At 36.2% G+C, this 24,049-nt stretch overlaps 1 protein-coding gene across 1 annotated transcript in view; it reads left to right on the forward strand.

Moving 5' to 3' along the window:
- The window catches only part of LOC145259927 (E3 ubiquitin-protein ligase RNF113A-like), a 136,377-nt gene that overhangs the window by 86,877 nt on the left and 25,451 nt on the right, over positions 1-24,049 (forward strand). Inside the window, exon 9 of the mRNA XM_080117888.1 lies at positions 8,375-8,481. Within this exon, the coding sequence (XP_079974014.1) occupies positions 8,375-8,481 (107 nt within the window). The remainder of the gene's footprint in view (positions 1-8,374; positions 8,482-24,049) is intronic.

Below are 24,049 nucleotides of genomic sequence, written 5' to 3' on the forward strand. Positions count from 1 at the left end.
AATTACAACAATTAAATAATAAATACTAACTTAAAAAAGTGCTTTAGATAATTCCCCCTTTTTTTATCTTTTTGAAAAATGGACAATAGATGCATATTATAATAAAACTGAACTTTAATCAATATTATTAAAAAATGATAAAACAGCAATATATTAAACAGAGACCTGATAGTATATTTAACAACAGTTAGTTATAAATACTACATTATTTTTCAATTTAAGCACCACCGGCAGAGACAACCATTTTAAAGTATGAGCAAAATGAGTCACACGTTTTGGAGACCATGTCTGTATCTGTAGTGGGAAATGCCTCCATGATGGCAATTGTCAGAGAGTCAACCGTATTGTGAATGGGCTCGTTGGTCTTGAGCTTAAGAGTTGCAGGAGGAGGGCAGCCACAAGTCCAGTTACCAGTGGTAATAAATATTGTTGAGCAGCCATGCCTGCATTGTCTTGGCGGCTTTGTATGTTGTAGCAGTGTAATTCTGGAAGATATAGGGGCGTCCAGCAACGATCTCAGTCAGGGCTTCACCATGCTCCTCAGCACCTCCTGGTAGATCTCATACTGGTCTGGTCTGATCCTAGTTGAAATTCTTTTCATCAGAAGAACGTCAGCATTTCAGTATATGTGTGCTTGAGCTTGTTCAACAAAGCCACCACTGTGACCGTCCTCAACTCTTTGGAGTCATTCGTGATGAGTATGCAGTGACACTTGAGGTAGCAGAATTAACGTGCGTTCTTCACTATTGCTTGGTAGCCCATTTCAGCAGCAATCTTGGCATAGCTCTGGCTTCCAGATTTTGCTACAACACCATGTGTGTTTTTATATATATATATATATGAGAGAAAGGTAGTGTTCTTGAAGCATTGCTGATAAACAAATATGTAAGTGTATAAGAAGGCTGTTAGCAATGTAGAATATCAAAGTGTTGAAGTGACGTATGAAAAAAGTAGGTAAATGAATGAAGGTTGCATTTAGATTATAGATCTTCGTATATCTATTGATTTTTCAAAATCATTCGCATAGAAATATGGGCTTAGTGTTTCATATAACCGGAATGGTAAATATCTTTAATAATTTCAAGAGGAACTTCTGTTTCAGAAAGAAAACAAACCAAAAGTATGTCATAAAAATGGATCAAGAAATATGAAATAGGCTAGTTGTATGCATGCATTCGCACACACACACACACACACACACACACACACACACACACACACACACACACACACAGGGTGTTTTTTTGTTTTGTTTTTTTTTTTTAGAGGTGGGAACTTTAAGTTAACTCTATTTTTGTTCATTGCAGATTTGGCAATTATTGGTTATTTTTAATTCACCTTGGTTTAACATTTCTTCATGAAAAGACTTACATCTGAGCAGTATTTGTGAATTGTGCAAATTTATTTTATTTTTATTTGATAAACAAATAATTTACATTTAATTAACGAATAATTTCACGAAATGGACCTGTCAGCTGGCCACCTTGTTCATACAATTTAAACCCATTAGATTATTTTCTTTGGGGATATGTAAAGTCCCATATCTATGCTGATAAACCAGGCACTACAGACCACTTAGAAAACAATATTTGACATGTTATTGCTGAAATACAGCCTAATTTAATGCATAGTTAGTGAAGATTGGACCTGGATTACACCATATAACTGCCGTAAAACACTAAAATTGCCTGGAAAAATATACTTGGCAAATTTTATTGCTTAATATTGTGTTTTAACAAAAATACAATATTTTCTATTGAGAAAAGATAAAAAAAAACGCATATGGTCTTAAAAACGGAAAAATATTCAAACATGTGAGATACAAAAATAGTCATAATTTCCTTATTTTTAATCAGGTTTAAAAAATCTGACAAAATTTTTTTTTATATTATCAGGCTCTTTCTATGTATTATTGAGATATTTTAAGTAATTTCAATTTTTTCATATGTATTGCTAAATAAACGGCATATTTGTGTAATAAAAATATTTTTCTGTGATTTATTTAAATTTAAAGTTCACTGCCTCTAAAAAAACCCTTTATATTATGATTTTATAATATTGCAACATATTTATGTGAATTTATTGCAAATTACTTGGAAACCATTGATTTCTGGAGATTTTCAGTGTGATATTCGGATTCCTTGCAAAAAGTACTGCAAATTTTATTGCTTAATCTTGTGTTTTAGCAAAAATACAATATTTTTTATTGAAAAAGTAATATTAAAATGTGACAAAATGCGTATGGTCTTAAAGAGGGGAAACAATTAAAATATACAGAATATGTCTCCACAATATGTAAGCTATGAATCACCAAAGTCACTAACAATAAAAGGAAATGGTATTTTTTTTCTTATGAATTTACATGAATTTAAAGAACAAACTTACCCTGATAATCCCCCCCCCCCAATAAAAGACAATATGTTGCATTTAGAAATAGTTTGGCCTAATTAATTCCTCGTCTCGACATGACACTTTTAATTAGTTGCACTGTCATGATGTGTTGTTCACAAAAATAGGACTTTGTTTACCATTCTTTGTTGTCATTTCCTGTATTCACCCTGTCGGCAAAAAAAAAAAAAAGAAAAGTTGATGGGATAGGTTAGAATTAATTATTAAAACATTCCAATGTCATGTAGGTAAATGATTTAATTTTTGAGTGCATTTAGTTTGCAAAGTCAACCTCGGACATTTTTTGAATTCCTCAAGATGAGGTCATCCGGTGCTGATGACTTGCCAGCTAATCTGAGGCGACTTTGCTGTACATGCACAGACATAGTATTTTGTTAACTGCTTTAGTTAAGAGTAGCTTGTCAAAAACTGGTTAAGCATACATCTAAATTATCAAAACATCACATCAGCCACAGGTCTGTTAGAAGCGAGATTAGCAGTAACTAAATTATCTGAATTTGTTATCGACTGTTAGGCGAAAGCTATTCCTATAGTGGAAGATTTGGGGTCGACTGTGTAGTTAATGTTAAGCTTGACTTAAATATTAATTAGGTAACTCCCGGCTCACAGAGCCAGTATTCCAATCTTTATTTTTATTAAGGTGTGAAAGTGTATAATTTACGAGCATTCGATTAGTTGAAGTAAAATTTCTGTATTAAAACCAATCAGCAATTGATATTTTTACAAAAGAAAAATGGTGTACTGCTGCTGATTGTTGTTGAGCATCATTCATGATGATTTTGTTGGCATTCGTTTTCCTGATATTTTTTTATTAAGAATTCTTTCTAGAAGGATATCGGATATTTATGGGAGGAACCACATGATGGTTGCCAATATCCTTAAGTGAAAGTGTATCTTTGGAATAACATAGATTCAAACTGATGAGCCGATTGCACAATTATATGTGTGAAACCACATGCAGTACCCTGGCTATTAATCAAAGTTGATAAAAGTTCCGGTAGCCAAGATCATATCACCTACTAGAAACAGCAGGAGAAGGGAGATAACTGTGGCTAAGTGGTAAATAACATGGACCGACAATCTCTGTGCGCCAAATTCGAATCTAGTTTATTCCACAGAAACAATTTCACTTAGAGATGTTGGCAACTGTTAGCCTTTGTAAGTTTTTGTATTAGGAGTTTTTTTTTTCTGCTATAGAGTCACCGCTTATCAAGGCCCAGAGGCCACTCTAGGATAAGGGTTAGTAAGTGTGAGGTGAAACAACACCATGATGTATTAGGCAGCAGGCACCGTTGTGCTACTCATGTCAGCGCATCTGCTTTGTTGTTTGCAGACCTGATCAATGTTAGGTCTACAGTCAGGTTGTACTCTTTGACTGTATCGACCAGGGTGGTGAGCCGTCTTCGTATCAACATCTCACTTACTGCCCTTATGGTTAGCTGTGATCTTCCAGTTGGTTATCCACTGATGAGTGCATGCAGAATCTGTGATAATATGTAGTACCCTGGCTTGCTACTGAAGCGCCAGGGTAACTCCTTTCAATGTGGCATCAAGTTCGGTCAGGTTTATGTGCCTAGAATAATCTCTGAACGAAGCCAACAGGCGTCTTCAATAATATCATCATCAACCGTAAGGGCAACTCCAAGGGCTAGTGAACTAGCGTCCACCCAGACCGTGAACTGGTTCCCGTTAACACACCAGTTCCCTCCCACAGGGTCGTCACGAGTCACCCTGGCCACAGTTTCTGTTAGCATGCTCAGGAGCGTGGCATCATGCATTTTATCATCCCATCCCAATGATACGGATGTGGCACAACGTTTTATGGCTGCCACTGCCACCCTTAGCCAACCACACACAGAGAAGTGGCCCACCAGCTTTCCGCAAACAGAAAAAACGCTCCGAATATCACCACCTCTCCTCCAGTAGAGCCCCTCCTTGCTACCACTCACATGCAGGCCAAGTATTTTTGCCCCGTCTTGCAGATACTCCGGTTCCTTGCATGTCAGTCCAAAGTTCTCAAAGTGCTCTTTGACTGACTGGGCAGATATGAGATACAAAGATATCGTCAATGTAAGACGATGTTGCTTGGCACACAGCCTCATCCTGTTGCCGGATCGCGTGCATAATTCCCATCATAATGCCTGGTGCCACGTTGAGACTAAACCCTAGCCTGGTCAGACAATAGTGAGTTCCTTTAATTTCCACAGTCTTAAATGGTCACAGCTCTTTTTCAATGCGTATCTGCAGGTAGGCTCCGCACAGGTCCAGAATTGCCACGTCTGACCCTTGCTGCCGCCACTCTCTTAATTTGAGCGCACAAACATTCACCCCTGCTATGTACGGGTTGACATGTTCATTAAGTTCACGGTAGTCCATGACGGGTCGGACCTTCTGTTTGCTATTTTGTAAGACAGCCATCAGGGGAATCAGTCCTCGGGGGGTGGGGGTGAGCTCATCCTCGGGGTATGGAAGTAGCCAGCCATTGTTGATCCATCTGCAGTTCTTCATACTGCCCCCTGAGCCTCATTGGATAGTCGGTTTTGTGAGAATATTGGTGGTTGATCGCCAGCCCACTTCCAAGATGTCGTCCACGCGTTGGTTTCCCTGTCGTACTCCGCATGAAAGTCAGGCTTGTCCAGGGTAATTGCAGCGCAAACACGTTTCTCATGAGTGAAGAACTCTATCTTGCCAGTGCAGTTCACAATGACTCCACCCAACTGTGTAATCAAATCCATCCCTAGAAGTAGGTTGTATCCAAGTAGCTCCCCATCCACCACCAGGGCTTGCACGACTACTGCAGGCCCATCGTTGATGCTTGTGCTGATGTCGCTCGCCCCACAAGAGGCCAGCGACCCACCACCCATGGTTAGCATCGGAATTCTCTCCTTGTAGCAAGTGTGGCAACATGCCTTGCGCACCAGGGTCTGGGTGCACCCAGTGTCTACAAAGGCGAGGCATTCACATCCGTTAACGTGCACTGTTACTGATGGGTAGCGCCTTGTTCAGTGACGATCTGGAATGAAGACTGGCGCTGTAGCTTCCTCCCCTTGCCTGTTTCCTGAACAGGCACGGGGCAGGTGTCCCCGGTTTTTACACTCATAACACTGAAGCCCGCTAAGCCTTCGAGGCAGTGAGCGCGATGAGAGACAATCACGGGCTAAATGGTTGGGCCCAGCACACTTGTAGCAACTTGTAACTCTGCCCAGGTTCTGAGATCCACTCTGTGATGGCTGCATGGCTGCCGCGTGGTCTACAATAAATGCGCACACCAGGCCTTTCTCTGACATTCCTCCGAACAGGACTGCAAGCTTCTTCAGTTCTGCCAGATAAACATCAACCGTCTTCCCGAAATGTAACTTGCATGCCATAAACTTCTTCCATGCAGCAACCGGATCTAAAGGTCTCTTCTTTTCATACGTTAGTTGCTGGTATACAGCGTATGCGCCCCCAGCGAAGCACATTGGGGCCATGCATTCCAGAAGCTTCACACCACTGAGCTGGCATATCAATTCTGCATTTTCCACCCATTCCTGTACTGACTGCTCAACGCTATCTTACACTATCTATCTTACTCTTAGCTAGACTCATTTCACACACCACAATACTACATTTACACCTATTCAAAATAGTGTCAATATGTTGAATATAATATTTTTCAATAAAAGATATTTTCCATAAGATGGCTAAAAAATATCAATAAATTGTCTGCCAATAATAAATTAATTCAGCGTTAGAAATCCAATCAATATACCTTCATATAAAAATATCTGCTTGTCTCCCCCCTTTCCACCAAAAAATCCTTAGGGTTTAGAAAAAAGACTTATTGGTTTTGGGTCAAATTTTTCAGTATCCTTTTTAACATAGTTATAAATGGATAAGTTTTTATCACATGAAAAGAATTTATGATTTATTTACAAGTTTTCCAACATTTTGTTTATAAATTATCAGTGAGATACAAATAACAAAAAATGAACGTATCCATTATTTATAGATTTTGTTCCACTGCAAAATTATTAAAGAGAAAGAAAAAACTGACATAAACAAATTGTTAGCTGATTTAAAAAAAATAAATTTAGTATATTTTTATCTTCAACTCATTGTTTGCTTTGTGATAAGTAAAGCTCCAAATATCAGAACATTTCTAAATAAACGAACTTAAATCAGCGCACTTTAATGAACTCTTTCAATAGGAGCAGCAGGGGTCTATAATACTCGTTTGCTCTGTAGCTGTGTTTTTTTTTTTTTTTTTTTTTTTTTTTTGGTGCTAATGTTATTGGAATCAGAATCAGTAATTGTTTTGGAAATTTAGAAGAACACCAGTAATTGTATCGGAATCAAGAAAAATATTGGAATCTTCCATCACTAATATATATATATATATATATATATATATATATATATATATATATATATATATATATATAAAAGTGAAAGTGTCTCTATGTGTGTCTGTCTGTGTACATTTCCCTACACAATAACTTTGTCAATTTTCAGTCTACAGACTCGAAATTTGATATACAGGGTAGTGAGATTTGGGAAAATCTTTGTAATCCTTCTTCGGCCAGAAATTTGGCTATTAAGGGGTCAAAGTTCAACGATTTGACCTTTTGAGAACTCTACCAAACTCCTCTGCCAATTTTGGGTCTAAACAATTAAAATTTTAGATATGGGTTCCTTGGATATGGATCTAACTTAATAACTTGATTTGAGCCCAAAACAAATGTTAAGGGGTCATAATAGGGGTTAAAGTAAAAAAAAAATTTAACCTCTGCGGTCGCTACCAAATTACTCAGACAATTTCTAGTCTAAACATTTGAAATTTTACATAAAGGGTATTCAGAGATAGTGCAAGCTTTTTAATTGGTTTGGGTCGAAAATTGAGCTACCAATATATAAACATATGTAGGTATGTTTACATGTCTTTCGACAGAGGCAACAAATTTTCACAAGATCAGTGTCATTTTGAAGCTCGACCCTTTAGACGACAAATACAGAAAAATTGGTAAAAAACATTAATTTCTTCACCCTCAACTGGGCACTTTTCACTGATATTTTCGAAAGTCATCCCCTTTTTTCGATTATCTAGCCTTAATTTAAACCTATGTCACCTCCAGCTTGGCGGTGGTCGTAAAAGCAAAGACGTCAGGTTTTTTTCCCCGTTCTTTTCCTCCTTCGCGATACGGGTTCAAGCCTGACTTCCTACTACCACTTTTTTTTTTTTTGCTCAACATACACCTCCAAACACCTGGGCAATGCCGGGCTGAAATACTAGTATATATATATATATATATATATATATTAGATATAGTCTCAAATTCTAGGATATATTAGTTTTTAATGCCTATACATTGAAACTGCTATCTTCAGACAATACTCAGCTGAAACCATAGAGACTCAACACCTCTATCTACTGCACTACAGTTCCATGTGAGCATTGTCAATCCTACTCAAGCAAGCCAGATGATGAGTTGGCTAAAACATGGTAAAACAACAACTATGGAAGGCAGTAATTACTGGAGATAAGATACAAGATTCAGCATTCCTATCCTGTTGCTGCTAATCATCTGAGGAAGGCCAGAGGATGGGTTGACTGAAACATGATGACATAATGATAAAGATGAGGATAACAGTCTTCAAATAAAGAATAAATACACGTATCATAATACTCATCATCGTATTCATTTAACATTTGTTTTTACCTGCTGACATGTATTGGATAGCTTTTAGAAATTGACTTTCTAAGAAATCTATCTCTTCAATTCTAGATAGTGTAGAAAGATTTTTCAAAACTAGACTTTGATGATATGGCCATGTTGGATGTGAGTTCTTGTATTAGTAGATTTAGAACAGGTAGCAGACATCTTATGCATATCACATTTGAACTCTGATACATTTTACAGCTAAAGTTGATGTCTATAATGCAACAAACTAAACCAAATTTTCTTTTGTTTTTTCTTTTTTCAAGATGCAAGCATTACTTTTGTGAAAAATGTGCTTTAGAACGATACAAGAAGTCCCGTCGCTGTTTTGTATGCAACGAGCAGACAAATGGAATCTTCAATCATGCCAAAGGTGAGTTATTTGTGGAACGTTGGGAAACTAGGATCATGTAACAAAAAACAAAAAAACGTAAAAGATATTATGTTTCTGAATATTTAAGATGAAGGTTGATAATTCGGATTATTTGGGCTACTGTTCTCATCTTGAATGTTATTCTCACAATGTTTTGGCCAATGTCTTCAAAGACTCATCCATAGAGAATAAAGTATGAGGTAAAATTCTGTTATAAGTGACACTCTTCTGGAGGTTGAAGGTTCAATGCTCAGTGCGAGCAATATTGGTAAATAGAGTTGTGAATTACTTAAGACTTCTGTATAATCATGGTTGATGGAATCAAAGCATAGCGTAGATTAAATAAAAGGTTTCATTCAAAACTCTGTGCAGATTCATGAGTTCAACAAGATACACCTGAAGAAGGTTGGAGGTTACATCGGTCGAAATGTTGTGAGAATAACACTCAAGATGAGAACAGTAGTTCCAATAATCTGAAAAACATACAAAATTTAAAAAATTTATATTTTATTTGAGCAAAGCAAATTGTTGAACTTTATTTTCAAGTTTCGTTAACTTGAAAATAAGGTTCATTCATATTATATGAATCGGATGATTCTATTATTGGTATTGGTTTCCCTGGTATCTTTCTAGTTAGAACTTTTTTCTAGAAAGAAATCAGCTACTTATGAGAAGGACCATGGGAGAGTTGGCAACATCCTAAGTGAAAGTTTTTCTTTGGAACGAACTGGATTAGAACCTGCATACTCGGGTTGTCAATCCATGTTGTTAAACACTTAGCCAAAAGTAAGGTTAATATTGGTATTGTCCGTATAAAGTTAAAATTAAACATTAAAAGTTAGAGGTTAAGAGTATATGTTTGGAAATGACATGATGAATAGGAAGTCGAAACTGAGACGTGGCAAAGAAGAGAGAGATCTACTTTTTATTAATCGTGAACTAGCATGTTCGTATGTTGTTGTTTGTTCAAGTTTTATCTTCATCTTCATCAGGTAATGCTGCTTTTTTTTTTTCTTTTAATAAATCATGGTCATAAAACTATTAGAAATAGAACAGAGGCTGCTAAACTGATTAGGAAATGCATAAAACTTAGGAGCATCATGATAGTTAGACAATACAGAACTCCAAAAATGTGACAGTGATACATGTCCATTCACACAATTCTGAGGCAGCACGTTCAGGACTGCAGAACACAATGAGAAAGGAGATCGCTGGTACATCTCTGAGAAAAAAACCAACATGATTTGCAGAGAGTCTAATGTGAATGTATATCGTCGCAGGTTTGGTCTGTTCAGCTGCAGCATGAGGCAGTATTTAAGCATTGCGGTGGAGCAAGAACCATGAAATAATCTGTTAGCAACAGAAACAACTTTTACATTCTGGTGAGTAGATAGGAGATCTAATCCAAGCAGATCATATACTCCAGAGACAACAGGATTGTGGCAGGAAATATGTAGTATATATCGGATGACATGATGCTGTAGACACTCAGGAGAATCAGAACACCTTGCCAACTAGAGACCCGTATTTCAAGTAGGGATGAATCATTATCTTGTAAAGCCTACTCAGCAAATGCCATTTTGGAATTTAGCAGCTCAGGATACATAACATATAGAACTCCTTATTAACCCTTTTGGATGTATAAGACAAATGGTCATCAAAGCTGAAGTTGTTATTATTACTGCCAGATAGTTATGACATTTTGAGAATGGCACAAATGTGTCTTACAACCAAATCCCATGGTTAGGAACAGGAGAGAAATATTTAGAGGACAATAGCACAACTGTTTTTGCTGGGTTGAGTACCATGCCTCAGACCCCTGCAACAACTGCAGGTATATCGATGCTATGTAAGGGTCTAAATACAGAAATTTGTGTAAACAAATAAAGCAGGAAAAAGCATTAGCCATTGAGCAATTGTGGTTGTTTTTTTCTCCCATGTTTTTCCATCTCCAAAATAGCTTACCAGGGAAGAATGGAATACACCTGCTGCTATTATCACAAGTAGAGAAGAGGAAAGTAAATAACTCTAACTCTTTAGGGGAGTGAGTGACGGGAATCTGACTTAATGCTGTAAAAATAAAGAAATAAAGAACAGGAGAGTTGCAGTGGAATTGTGCATTCAACGATGTAAAATAATGAAAATTGATACCAAGTTTATCTACAACTGTAGACTTTATTTAAAATTAGTAAAAAACATTTATACATTTTTTTATACAGACAGTACTTTTTGGTGGAAAATGTATAAGACTGTGTGTGTGTGTGTGTACATGTGCATTTGTTGATTTCTGCGATCGTGACTGGACTGAGATTAACATATTTTGTTTGATGTGGTTACAGAGTTAATTCAGTGATTGAACAGTTCATTTGCTCATAACTTTTGCAAAGTTTAGCTTACCTCTGTAAGACTGTATCTGTACGCAAGCAATTTATTTCATTACCGAGTTGATTTGCGTGTGTAACCAAACTTGGAGCATATGTGTGCCATAGAAATAAAAAAGAGAAAAAGAAAGAAAGAGATGGAAGAGGAAGTTGATATTGCCACCTTTGGGTTGAGATATGCAACTGCTGGAAATAAGGGACGATAATCATATATGTCTCAAACTGAAAGTGTTGTGCATTGCGTGTGTGTTCGCTATGCACAAAATTACAGACTAGTTTTTAAACTAATATGTCTCTACAGGAGCCATTGAGAAACTAGATGGTTGGTAGTTTTTCTTTTATCATGAGGAATATTCCAAAAGTAATGCCTGCTATTGTTTTTTATGGCTCAGAGGGGATTGCAAATTGCATTGTTATAACTGACCATGATTCATGACCTGAAAGTTTCATCTCTGTTGCAGATATTGATAGTATGAGACTCTAAGAAAGCAATCTCTGTTATGCATGTGCGCCAGAAAAAGTTGAATTCTCCCATGCAGAAAAAATTAGACCATCGGCGCCTGTTGAACATTTACAAAGCCGATACAGTTGATGTCAGCACAGTTAAGAGCTGGGTTCATTGATTTCAGAGTAGTGACAAAGATGTGAGTGACAAAGAAAGTGTGTTCCGGACTTTTACAACCGAGGTATCAAAAGAGATGCACAAAAGTGCATCGGGAATGGTGATGACTATGTAGAAAAATAAATTGTTGAGCACAAAAGTTTATCTTGTTTTAATGGTACCACTTCTATCTTTATGGTTTTTTTTTAACTTTTTGAGTTTTAAAAAAAAAGAGGCTTTACTTTTGGAATAACTTCTGTATATTATTTCAGCTAAAAGGAGAGAGGAAGAAACAGAAAATTTGGTTGCTAAGATTATCTTCAGAATGAGATTTCAGTATTGAATGAACCATCTATTACGTGTCCGTAAAAGAGAGGACCATACGACAGATAGTCGATGGAGAACTCTCATATGCTATGCTACGCTTAGAGAAATCAGAGTTAATGTAAATAGGTAGAAATGTTTAGACTTCTCAGTGGATAAGAAAAAGAAACTCATTTGGGCAAAAAGGATCCATTTTAGCTGTGAATATAAAAAATAAGTTTATCTTTTTCTTGCTTCTTTCATGTGTGAATGCAAGAGAAGTTTTCAAAAATGTTATACACTTTAACTTCTTCTATTTTGGTTTTTATGGCAGTAAGAGTTGACGGCTAGATACCTTAACAACAACATGTTAGATCAAAAGCCAATGCAAAACGGGCCATCTTTATTTTCCTCCCCACAAGAGCAGAAGTCAGAAATTTAGAAGAAAATCAACTCTCCAAACTGAGCTATTCTAGATTGGGGCAAAAATAAAAAAAAATTACCTCGATCTAGAAAGATTTCTTCTTCACTGATCGAGGACAGAAAAGATGAAGTATAGTATCAGAACAGATACTACACTTTACTCTTAGTCAAAATGCCAATTTATTTAATCAAATAAAAAATTTTAAAACTTGTTTGATTTTGGTAGATGGGATGGGAGTGGAGGTCAAGAGCCATTTTTTTTTTTTTTTTTTTTTTGACTGCAAAAACATTTGCTTACTCTCGGGACAAGATCAAAGTGTAGTATCTGTTCTTCAGATGCTGCACTTCTATTTCTTGTTCTCTTTCGGTGGAGGAGAAATCCTTCACGACTGAGACAATTTTTATTTTTGTACCTTTTCTCCACGTTAAAAAACGACCCTGGTGTCTAACTCTGTCCCGTCGGGAGGCATAGTAAATAGGTACTCTTAGCTAGATTCTTTCACCAAAATACCACATTCACTTCATGGTTTTAAACCTACTTAAAAGATCCTCAATGATTTTCGATAAAATTTTATTTACAAATAAATATATATATACATAAGTAATGATGAGGAGTATGAGGATCTACAAATACCCAAAAAGAATAAAAAGAAAAAAAGACGAAAATGCTAGCTGAAAACTGTTGGTTGCTAGTACATTTAATAACAATAATGAATGTGTAGAATGAGTCACAGACTCCGGTTTCCATTTATCAAATGATTTGGTAGACCCTTCTGATACTACTGACACCAAGACACAAAACCAGGATCATTGTGGAGAGATTACCACAGGAATTGGTTTTACATTAATAACTAGGCTTCAAGAATCCACTCATTGAGTGCAGCTGAAAGATAATTGAAAGGTATCACATCTGACGTGTACTCCAAGAAATCCATACCTGGAGGTTAAATTGAACATCATCTGCAATTAGTGCATTCAGATTTTGACTTACTTTTTAGCCATGCAAAATTTTGATAGAAATGAATTTTTGGAAATTGCTCCAGAAAAGATGTGAAGCCACTTCATGTAAGGAGCTAACAAGAATGAAAGATGATTAGGGGCTTATATCATCTATATATTGAAAGCCAACTTTCACTGGACAGTACCTAAACTTCAATTCCCACCACCCATATAATGTAAAGAAGGAATTGTCTGTTGCCTACAACACCGAGCAAAAACAATATGTAGTAACAGCAATGTATATCAAGAGGATATAGATAGTTTAAGAGAAACTCTCCACTGAAACAACTATCCAGAGAGCATGATATCAGCTCCAAGAAATCTGGACCAGACATCAAAGGACCTCACCCCAAAACTCACAACAGTTTGTACATCATACATGAAGGGCTTGTCAGAAAAAATTCAATGAATAGGGTATTCATATTGAGGAACAATTCGACTCTCTGGAAACATCTTGTATGAGTCAAACCCCTACAGAAAAAAATTTATGACTAAGAACTTGTGTTTGAGATCCCATGTAAATGTGGAAAAAATATACAAAGGTAAGACATGTCGTACAGTAAAAGTAAGGTTAGAAAAACATTGAAAAGCCGTAATACATGGAGAGATTGAAAAGTCAGCTATGACTTACCATATATACGGAGGGAAAAAAGAAACCATCTACCTTTTATGGGATCAAGTAAACAATATAGACAGAAGAACACTGGACAGTAAGATGACTTGAAGAAGCAGTTGGGTGACGATCAATTACTAAGTAGACCTAGTATAGAATTTAACATGATATGGAAACTGTCTATTATAAATATTAGATAACACTCATCGACAACAAATTAGTTGTCTGCGTTTTTTGACCGATTATGGATGAATCTGATGCGCTGAATCTAAAAATCACATTGGTTTTGCTCAATCAGATCATGTTTTTGAGCTACGGCTACATGTTTTTTTTAAAATGTTTTTAGTGTGTATATGCGGATCATTTTAGAAGTTTGTGAGGGTTTCCACAATGTATGTCAAGCAATGGTATGTCGAATAATTGTTTTGATTGGAAATGATTATTTTAATGAAAAGAAGTATTCAGGTCTGCGTGATTATGTCAGAAATGAAATCAGTTTAAAGTCATAAAACCTCAAAATCTTAAAAAAAAAATAAATAAATAAAAAAAAAAAAAAAAAAAATTGGTGCTCAGCATACATGAAGAAAGAGTGAAGTGTGTGGGAGGAGTTAGTGTCTTGCAAAGAAAGGAACATCATCAACGACCCTCTGGTGGACAGACAGAATACTCTTCCCGCCGCTGCGCATCAAGCTCATCTTAATCAAGCAGTTCACCAAAGCTCTGGACAAGGATGGTGACTGCTTCACTTACTTGTGCCCGGCTTCTCCAGGATTGACCATGGAGAAGTTGAAAGCTAGCATCTTTGACGGTCCTTAGACCTAGCAAATCATCAGAGATCCAGAGTTCAAAAACTCAATAAACAAAATGGAACTGGAAGCGTGGAGGGTATTTGTTCTGGTAGTGAAGTGACAACAATAAGTCCAAGAACTACACAGAACTTGTCAACAACATGCTGCTTGCTTTCAGAAACCTGGATGCAACATGAGCACCAAGATGCACTACCTATTTTCACATATAGACCGGTTTCTTGAGAACCTGGGTTCAAAGAGTAACGAGCAGGGGAAGAGATTCCATCAGGACCTGAAAGAGATGAAGACCAGGTATGAGGGTCGCTGGAATACAGAGCTGTGCCGATAGATATAAAATAGATTGGTTTGAGGTGCTACATAGAGCGGACTCCAAAAACCATTTAAAGATTTTGGAGGCCGTCTCTATCGCGGTGCGTCAACCTTCTTTGTGCCGGCAAAAAGAAACATCAAACGCATTGTTTCTCTTTGGGGAACTTTGAATTTTTCTCCCGCTTTTTTTTTTTTTTCTCCCTCGTTGTGCCAACATTTTTAATCGTTTTTTAAACGTAAATAAATTTAATTAATGTCCCCGTACGTTGGCACATTAAATAAGTTCCCCAATAGAACTCTTTATTTTCGTTAGAATATTATTTAGATTGCTATCGATTTACTCCTGAAGAGATGATAGCCGAAAGAGCTCTCGAGAAACTTCCGCCTAGTATTTTATTTAAAACCATATACAAATTCTGTACCTCTAAACATTTATTTAAATATATATATATATATATATATATATATATATTAGTGTTGGAATGATTAAATGGAATCAGAAAAATTTATAAATTTTTGGGGATCAGAATCGAAAAAATTTGTACCTATTTTCCAATGCCAAAAACGATTCCTTTAATTATTTTATTTTTGTTTAAACAAAATCTTCCACTGTTAGTAATAAGTATTTATTGATATTAATCTACCAGTAAAACTAAATTCTATAGATAATCCCCACAAGTGCATTTTGACATTTGAGAAAATATATCTACATTTAACATGGCCTTTTATGCTAATCAGGAAAAAAAATTATATTACAGTTAAATATTTAGTGGTTTTTAAAGAATAGGAATCAGTAATTTAGTATTGAATTGGTAATTGTATCGGAATCAGGAAAAACTTTGGAAACATCCCATCACTAATATATATATAATTTTACAACTTCAAAACATTTAGTCCATAACAATTGTTTCCACAGACGAGAGATCTCATCTGTTTCATCAGATGGTGAAAGCTAAAATGAACGGAGAGAAAGCTTTCACCATCTGATGAAACAGATGAGATCTCTCGTCCGTGGAAACAATTGTTATGTACTAAGTTAATGTTTTGAGGTTGTAAAATAAAAAAAACATATTTAGCTCTACTAATGTATTGAGCACTTTTTATCCCTTTTTTACCACTTATACCTCTAAGGATATGTGATTCATATACAGCACTGCTTTGCTGTATCACAACTCATCAGTGTGGCGTGTGACTAGACTAGCATCATCCCTTTCTTTAGCTGGGATTTAACTTACAAACACCGCATTCATAGTCAGCAGTTCTAATCTCTGGCCCATGGGATCGGTGCTTGCAAATGACCTCATCAAATGTCCATTAAATAAACATTTGCCTACTGCTTAGTTACATCTTGAAATAAAATAGGTTTAAGACTCGGACAAGAATTGTCTGCAAAAACCCGTGGCGCAGTGGTTAAGTACTTGTAAAAATTTGTTTGTAAAAGTGACCTTCTTTTGAAGATTGAAGGTTCAATTGTCAGTGTGAATGAGCAAAATGTACAATTGCAAGTTACTTGCTATTCAGTCGTAACTGATGTAACAAGAGCATGTTACCCCCCGTGAATTAAATAAATGGTTTTGTTTGAAATTCTGTGCAGATTTCTAAATTTGACAAGATACACATGAAGAAGGCCAAAGGTTACATCGGTTGGAATGTTGTGAAAATGACACTGAAAATGAGAAAAGTAGTCTAAAGAATCCAAATAATACGAAAATAGATTTTTTTTTTTTTTTTTTTTTTTTTTACATCTGTAATCAAAAGAAATACAGACCTTTTTTTTTTTTTTTAATATAAAGAGTACAATCTTTTAACATCTATAAACAAAATGAAAACATCAACTAGTAGATTTTACATCTGTTACACAAACATTTTTACAACTCAAACTAAATGCAAACAATACTTACTTTAATACTACAATCTAATTCATAGAAAAATAACTATTTTACAACTCTAAGCAAAAAAATTAATACCAGCTTTTAGATCACTAGTTGAAATAAATTCCAATAATATTAGCTTTACATTCATAATAAAAATATGTACAAAAATACAGTTTCATATAAAATCAAAATAAATCCCCAAAATTCAAGCCTCAGATCTATAATCTGAATAAAAAAATACAACCTATAATCATAATAAATACAAAAAAACACAAACCTTAGTAGAAATCTTTGCACTTGGAGTGATTTTTATTTTACTTTTTATTTTAATTTGAAGAATGAAATATGAGAGAGAGACATTGAGAACATTGCCAAGACTGCTGCAAAAATGGTGGCTCCCTCTACCATGTTAGAAAATTATTCACATAAGAGAATATCCTATATGCATATTATTCCTTAATTGGAATTCATTTTTTGAGATGAGCATTATATATATTGATTTATTTTTATTTCGGACTATTATTCTCATCTTTATTAGTTGTTGTTTTTCATCTTTTCTTGGTTTGTTTATTCACAATGTTTCGGCCAACTATTCCTCTGGCCTTCGTCAGGTGGTAACCGCGACGGATAGGAACTTCGAATCTCCTAACTGCATTCTCAGCCATCACTGCCATCCGTAGTTGTTGTCGTCTCACCACATTTTGGCCAAGTAAACCTCTGGCACGCTTTGGGTGGGATTGAAACCGATAGCTTCAGACAATGTTCATCTGGAACTGTAGAGATTCAATGTCTCTATCCATTGCGCCATGGGCCCCAAAGGGCGATCAAGGTTGGATTCTTTGATCTTATAAATGCACGTTTATTATCTGATCTTCCATAGTCGGGTCCGTACAGCTTGGTATACATATTATTCCTTAATTGGAATTCATTTTTGAGATGAGCATTATATATATTAATTTATTTTTATTTCGGACTATTAGTCTCATCTTTATTAGTTGTTGTTTTTCAGCTTTTCTTGGTTTGTTTTATTCACAACGTTTCGGCCAGAGGAATAGCTGGCCGAAACGTTGTGAATAAACAAACCAAGAAAAGATGAAAAACAACAACTAATAAAGATGAGAATAATAGTCCGAAATAAAAATAAATTAATAAATATCCTATATATTTACTAACCTACAATTTGCCCATACATAGAGTACTGTTGCCAGTGCATCTACCATGAGTCTCTCACTCTTAGTTAGGATCCAAAAAGAGTTTCAAATTTAATAGGTCTCACACTATTGGTTAAACTTCAACCTCTACACCATTACTTTAATGTTGCATCCTTGTGCCTGTTTTACAAATACTTTAATGGAATGTGTTCTAATGAACTCATAGCACTTGTGTGCCTTCATCATACATACTCCCGACTAACCCGACAAGCAACAAAATCCCACCCCTTCACTGTTGACATCGCTACATGCTAGAAAGCCTTCTACTCTAATAGTTTCTTCCCTCTGACTACTAGACTTTGGAATTTCCTACCTGTTTCCTGCTTCCCTTACTGTACTAATCTGCAGAAGTTTACATGTAATGTGAACAGACATCTCGCATGACAACTCCCCACAGTCTCCTTTTAGACATGATCTTAAATAGTAGCCTCTTACATTTCAACTGGCAATGTGCAAATTTGGGGTGAAAAAGAGTTAAAAAAAAAAAAAATATTGAAAACCTGCCTTACAATTGAAAATGAGAAGTCATGACTAGTAGCCATTTTGTTTTGTTAACATAGCAGATTAGTTTTTTTCTTTTTTCGCTGTCCGTTTCTAATGTCTGATGGGAAAATCTCTGAGAAGATAATGTAATTAGAAAGTAAGTAAAAACTGTACTTATTTGCACTGTGAATTGCTTGTTGGATAAAATAACGTAGGCTTCAATTTTTTTTTATTTTCTTCTTTTAAAATTGCTTTTTGATTTTCCACATGTATTTGTGATTGGAGAAATTTTCCTCTTTATATGTTGAGTCATGTTGGTTTTCTGTTAGAGTTGGAAGGGTCACTTCACATTGCCCTGTTGTAAGAAATGTATATCGTAAATATAAAAAATTGACGGAGGAAAATATTTTCCTTCATTATTGTTCACACAAATATTCATTTAAAATAATATCTCAGTCGGTGAAGTTAAAAACTAAGAAATAAGAAAAAAAAAAAACATCTGCAAACTTGAAAGTTTAAAAAGAAAAAAAAAAAGACATCAATTTTTATAGAAAGAACCGTAATGTGTAGACAAATTGGCCTAGAAATAAAATGGCAGCCGAGTTCTTAGACTGCGTCTAACAAGTCTTGTGAATGATGTTTATGACAATGATTTCATGTGAATTGAAGAAATGACGATATTCCAACTTGTCTGACAATTTCAAAACAATTCAATGGATTGCCAAGAATTGGTTAAAAACTAATTCTTGGAGGTGTGAAATCTGTAATTTACGAGGGGTGTGCAATAATTAATGCCCCTGACCCACTTCCCATAGCAGTAGAGCAACAAAACTTGGCACAGTGATTAATCTTTCTCTACATAGGAACCACCCAGAGTTATGCATTTCTCCTATCGTTTGATGCAGCTCTGGAGACCGTTTTTGTAGAACACCTCAGGTTGGTCCTCCAACCACGACGTGACTTCAGAAATCAAGGCTGCATCATCTGGGAAACGCTTTCCTTTCAAAAACAACTTCATGGCTGGGAAGAGGTGAAAGTCAGAGGGTGCAAAGTCAGGAGAGTAGAGTAGGGAGGATGGGGGAGGATTTCATAACCACATGCCTGTGCTTCTGATCTAGCGACATGCGAGTTGTGGACCGGAGCGTTGTCCTGCAGGAGGAGGGTACCTTTGCTGATCTTGCCTTGCCTCTTGATTTTGATAGCTTCCCTTAATTTCCTCAAAAGTGAAGCATAATAGGCTCCTGTAATTGTGGTACCCTTTGCCAGAAAATCTGTCATCACTACTCCATCCTGATCCCAGAAGACTGTGAGCATGATCTTGCCAGCAGAGGGTTGCACCCTTGCCTTCTTTGGAGGTGGTGAGTCCAAGTACTTCCACTGCATTGACTGGGCTTTGGTCTCTGGATCATAGTGATGGACCCAGGTTTCATCCTGTGTAATCAGTCTTTTGAAAAACTTTGACTTATCTTCTTGGCACATCTCCAAATTCATCCTCGAGCACTTAACGCGTTCTCGCCTCTAGAATGGTGTGAGCAACCTGGTAAGCCAACTGGCAGACACATGCATATGCAAATGGTCACGAATGATAATTTCCACAGACCCTGTACTAATCTTGACATCTTGGGTTATTTGGCGAATAGTAATGCGCCGATCTTCCAAAATGGCAGCCTCAACTTGACGGACAGATGCCTCATCAATGGCAGAAGGGGGGGGGCGACCAGGTCTGGGAGCTGTTTCCACAGACTTCCGGCCATGTTTGAACTCACGATGCCAGCGTTTTACAAGATCATATGATGGGGCATTATCATCATAAGTTTCTTTCATTTCATCAAAAGTCTCCTGTGGTGTGCATCCTTTCAAATACAAAAACCGGATCACTGCTCGACATTCAACAGGCTCCATTTCACACCTGACTCAGTTCAAACACCTGTAAAACAGAAACCACAATTAGTTCAGAGCTGTAATTTTCCACATAACCTGTAGAGATATAAATCATTGCACATGCAAAATTTCAGCTAGATCAGACAACTGGAAGTGGGTCAGGGGCATTACTTATTGCATGCCCCTCGTACCATGCATGTGCGACCATTATTTGCAGTCAAATGGTTGGAGAAGGAAATGTTTAAAAGATGGATTTCATTGTTTTAAAATAAAAACTTTTTTTGGAGCAAAGTAAACTTTCGTTTCAAACAATTATCTTTGTTCTCTCCTAACGACCCAACATTATATGTAGACCGGAATGGATTACGCCACAAGGAAACAAACCGATAAACTTTATTATGTACAAGTCTACAAGGAAAGTTGGGCTCCAATATGGTACATATTCTCTCCTGATTACCCAACATTTTCTGGAGACCGGAATGAAATATCCCACAAGTTAAAACTTTTGATAAACTTGATTATATTCATGTCTGCAATGTAAGCTGTTTCTTCAAAACAACAATATCTTTTGTTGGTTGCTTGCTTCATTGCAAGTTTCTGCTACTATTCTGGTAGCAAATATTCTTGGAGTAAGGATTAATTTCATTTTTTACATAAAAAAACTTAATGGACGTTTTCTTTCTAGGCCACTGTGTCTACACATTTTCGAAAAGAAAAAAGTCTCATAAGAATAAAGTGAGAGATTTTTTGTCTGAATTTAAGAAAGCGAGAGATGTTGCCAGGCTTTCCCATTGTAACTGTGTGTTGTACCGCACATGTCTTACTGGTGCAAGTGAATAGCGGACATTGCAATGAGAGATACTTAGACAGAGGAAGAGGGGCTTGGTGGAGAGAAAATATTTCTGGCCAGAGTCAGTCCACCCAAGGGATATTCTCTTTGTTGTGAAAATAAGTACATCAGTGAATGAGAAAAGTTCACCTTTGTGAGAAAAACAATATCCACAATTATTTGCAGCTGAACTTCAGGAATGGAGACAGTCTAAGATGTTATCTTAACTATATGTTTGGAGCAGCTAACTCTGGGAGGGCAAATGAACAGTGATCACTAACAAAAGGCCAGAACCAGCCAAGGGTGAAGAGGTCCCAAGAAAATAGAAAAAAGAGCTTAGTATACCCTCCCCCAAGAAAGGGAGGAGGGAGAATGGGAGTTGAACATTAGAATTGGGTCTGGTGAGAGCTACCAAAGCGGTTCAGGCCACTGCGCCCCTCCAAGCAGATTGATACATTGGGGCACTCAGTAAGAGACTTTGTTAATGGGGCTTGTGTTTTGGTCTGATCAAAGATTCAGTGCTTCAAGTTTGTCATTCACCTAAAAAGCCAGTAAAATAAAACTATTATTTTTTTATAAACTGGTTTTGCTTGGTCTGATGACTCTCCATTACAACACTGACTTGATCAATAGATTGTCTTAACCCAGAACAACGTGTTTGATGATCGTGGCAGGTGAGTGCAGACAATGCACTTGGTTTTCTTCATGTCATAACACTTGAAATGGCTTCATCTAACAGTTTTTTTTTTTTTTTTTACTTGACTGACAGGGAAGATATTTACTAATTAATACAAATAAATACACATTGGTCTTTATTATCAAAATCAATCCACATCTTAAAAATTCAGAAATATAAGAATTTTTATTTTTGTATATTTTTTTTATCAAGTTTTCAAAAATGCATATGTTTTTCTCCATCTTATTTGATCAGATTGACATTAATCTTTATCTTAGACATTTCTAATGCTTGCTGCATCTGTGCTATTTAATCTGTTAGCTTCTGCTCAGCATCAGCTTTTATTGTTTCCCAAGTGTCCAGACTTTTTATCGACCAGAATTGTTTTCAACACACTGATGCGTCAAACTTTTTATCTGTGTATTTATTGATGTGTATCAAATCCCACAAAACGATAATGATAAAAATAACGATAAAAATACAATCTACAATAATTAAAGTTATATCTTTATATGAATATAACTAGTGTTAGATATTGACAGGCAACCCTGAGAAGAAAAAACATTTGATGGGTTGCACACATGCAAATGGATTCACTGTGAAGAATGCGGGACTTTCTACCATTGTTTAACAGAATGCATAATTTTGTAGACCACCAGGACCTGGTTGTACACATGGCAAGAAACTGTGCACTAATTAAAGTCACTGTGGCAACACTCTTAACTTTGTCTAGTGACGGATCCCTTAAAATGTAATTAGACACTTACTTGTCACTGGAACTATCGTTCTGGTTCTCAGAGCGCACAAAACGTGCATGACCCTTAATCTGTGTGGCAATACCCTTTGCACATTGGTTGACCATTTGTTGTCAGATGCTGTGGCTTGAGTTCTCGTAGGTGATTTCGTGAGTCACTGGTTGTGGTGTTGGCACTGTAAAAAACTGGGTTTTCAAATCAAACAATCTATATATATATATATATAAAAGTGAACATGTCTGTGTGTCTGTGTACATTTCCCTTCGCAATAACTCTGTCAATTTTAAGCCTACAGATTCGAAATTTGATATACAGGGTACTGAGATTTGGGAAAATCGATGTGATTGATTTTTGGACAAAAATTTGGCTGTTAAGGAGTCAAAGTTCAATGATTTGACCTTTGAGAACTCTACCAAACTCCTCCGAAAATTTTGGGTCCAAACACTTGACATTTTAGATATTAGTTCCTTGGACATGGATCTAACTTAATAACTTGATTTGAGCCCAAAACAATAAATATTAAGGGGTCATAATAGGGGTCAAAGTTAAAAAAAAAAAATTACCGTTTTTTTTTTGCTCGGCATACACCTCCAAACACCCGGGCAGTGCCAGGCACCCATTTCTAGTTCTATTATAACTCAGAGAATAATTATTCATAGAATATTTCAGGGTACACTTTGTGCAAAGGAAAGTTAATTCTTCAGGTTCTTAATGGTTTCATGACGCAGGAAGTTTTCAACTTAGGTTCATCCGGAGAGCTTTTCAGTCAAAGGAGGAAGAATTTTTCAACTTAACTCTTTTGAGGATGTTATCTGGCCCTGGGCAGGAGCCCAAAGCTGAGGTACATCCTAGTTTGCAGAAGTCCTCTTTCATTTCCAAACAATGGTTTTTTATCGAACCCTAATTCTAACTATCATCTCTTTGAGATTAGCATTTCTTCCTCTATCGTTTGGAGTTTACTCTTTCTTTTCCGTCTTTTCCTACTCTTCTTTCTTCTGAATCTTTTTTTCTTTCTCTCTCTTAAACCACATCTCTCTTTAATTCTCTTTTTCCTTTTTCTTTCTTTCTCTCTCTCAAAGCTGTATCTCTGACCGCCACTCTCAACAGGAGGGTATTATTGTCTTCACCCTCCAGTAGGTCTCTACCTTTCACCATCACTCATGTGGAAGGGCCTCTTCTCTTCTTGCTTCATTTGCATAACCAAAGATTAGGTCTCTACTTTTCACCATCAATCATGTGAGAGAGTCCCTCCTGCTCTTGCTTCATTTGCATAAGCCAGAGTTTTCCCCCAAATGCTTATTTCATATAAAAAAAAAAAAAAAAGTTATCTCTTGGGAATGAACACAATTAATTGGCACTTTAATTTGTATCTGCCATCTTGTTTCTAGAACTGTCAGCTAATCTCTGTTTATGGACATTCA

This window comes from Euprymna scolopes, chromosome 35 (genome assembly GCF_053919585.1).
Source record: "Euprymna scolopes isolate OS-2025 chromosome 35, ASM5391958v1, whole genome shotgun sequence".
NCBI classification, from domain to species: Eukaryota; Metazoa; Mollusca; class Cephalopoda; order Sepiida; family Sepiolidae; genus Euprymna; species Euprymna scolopes.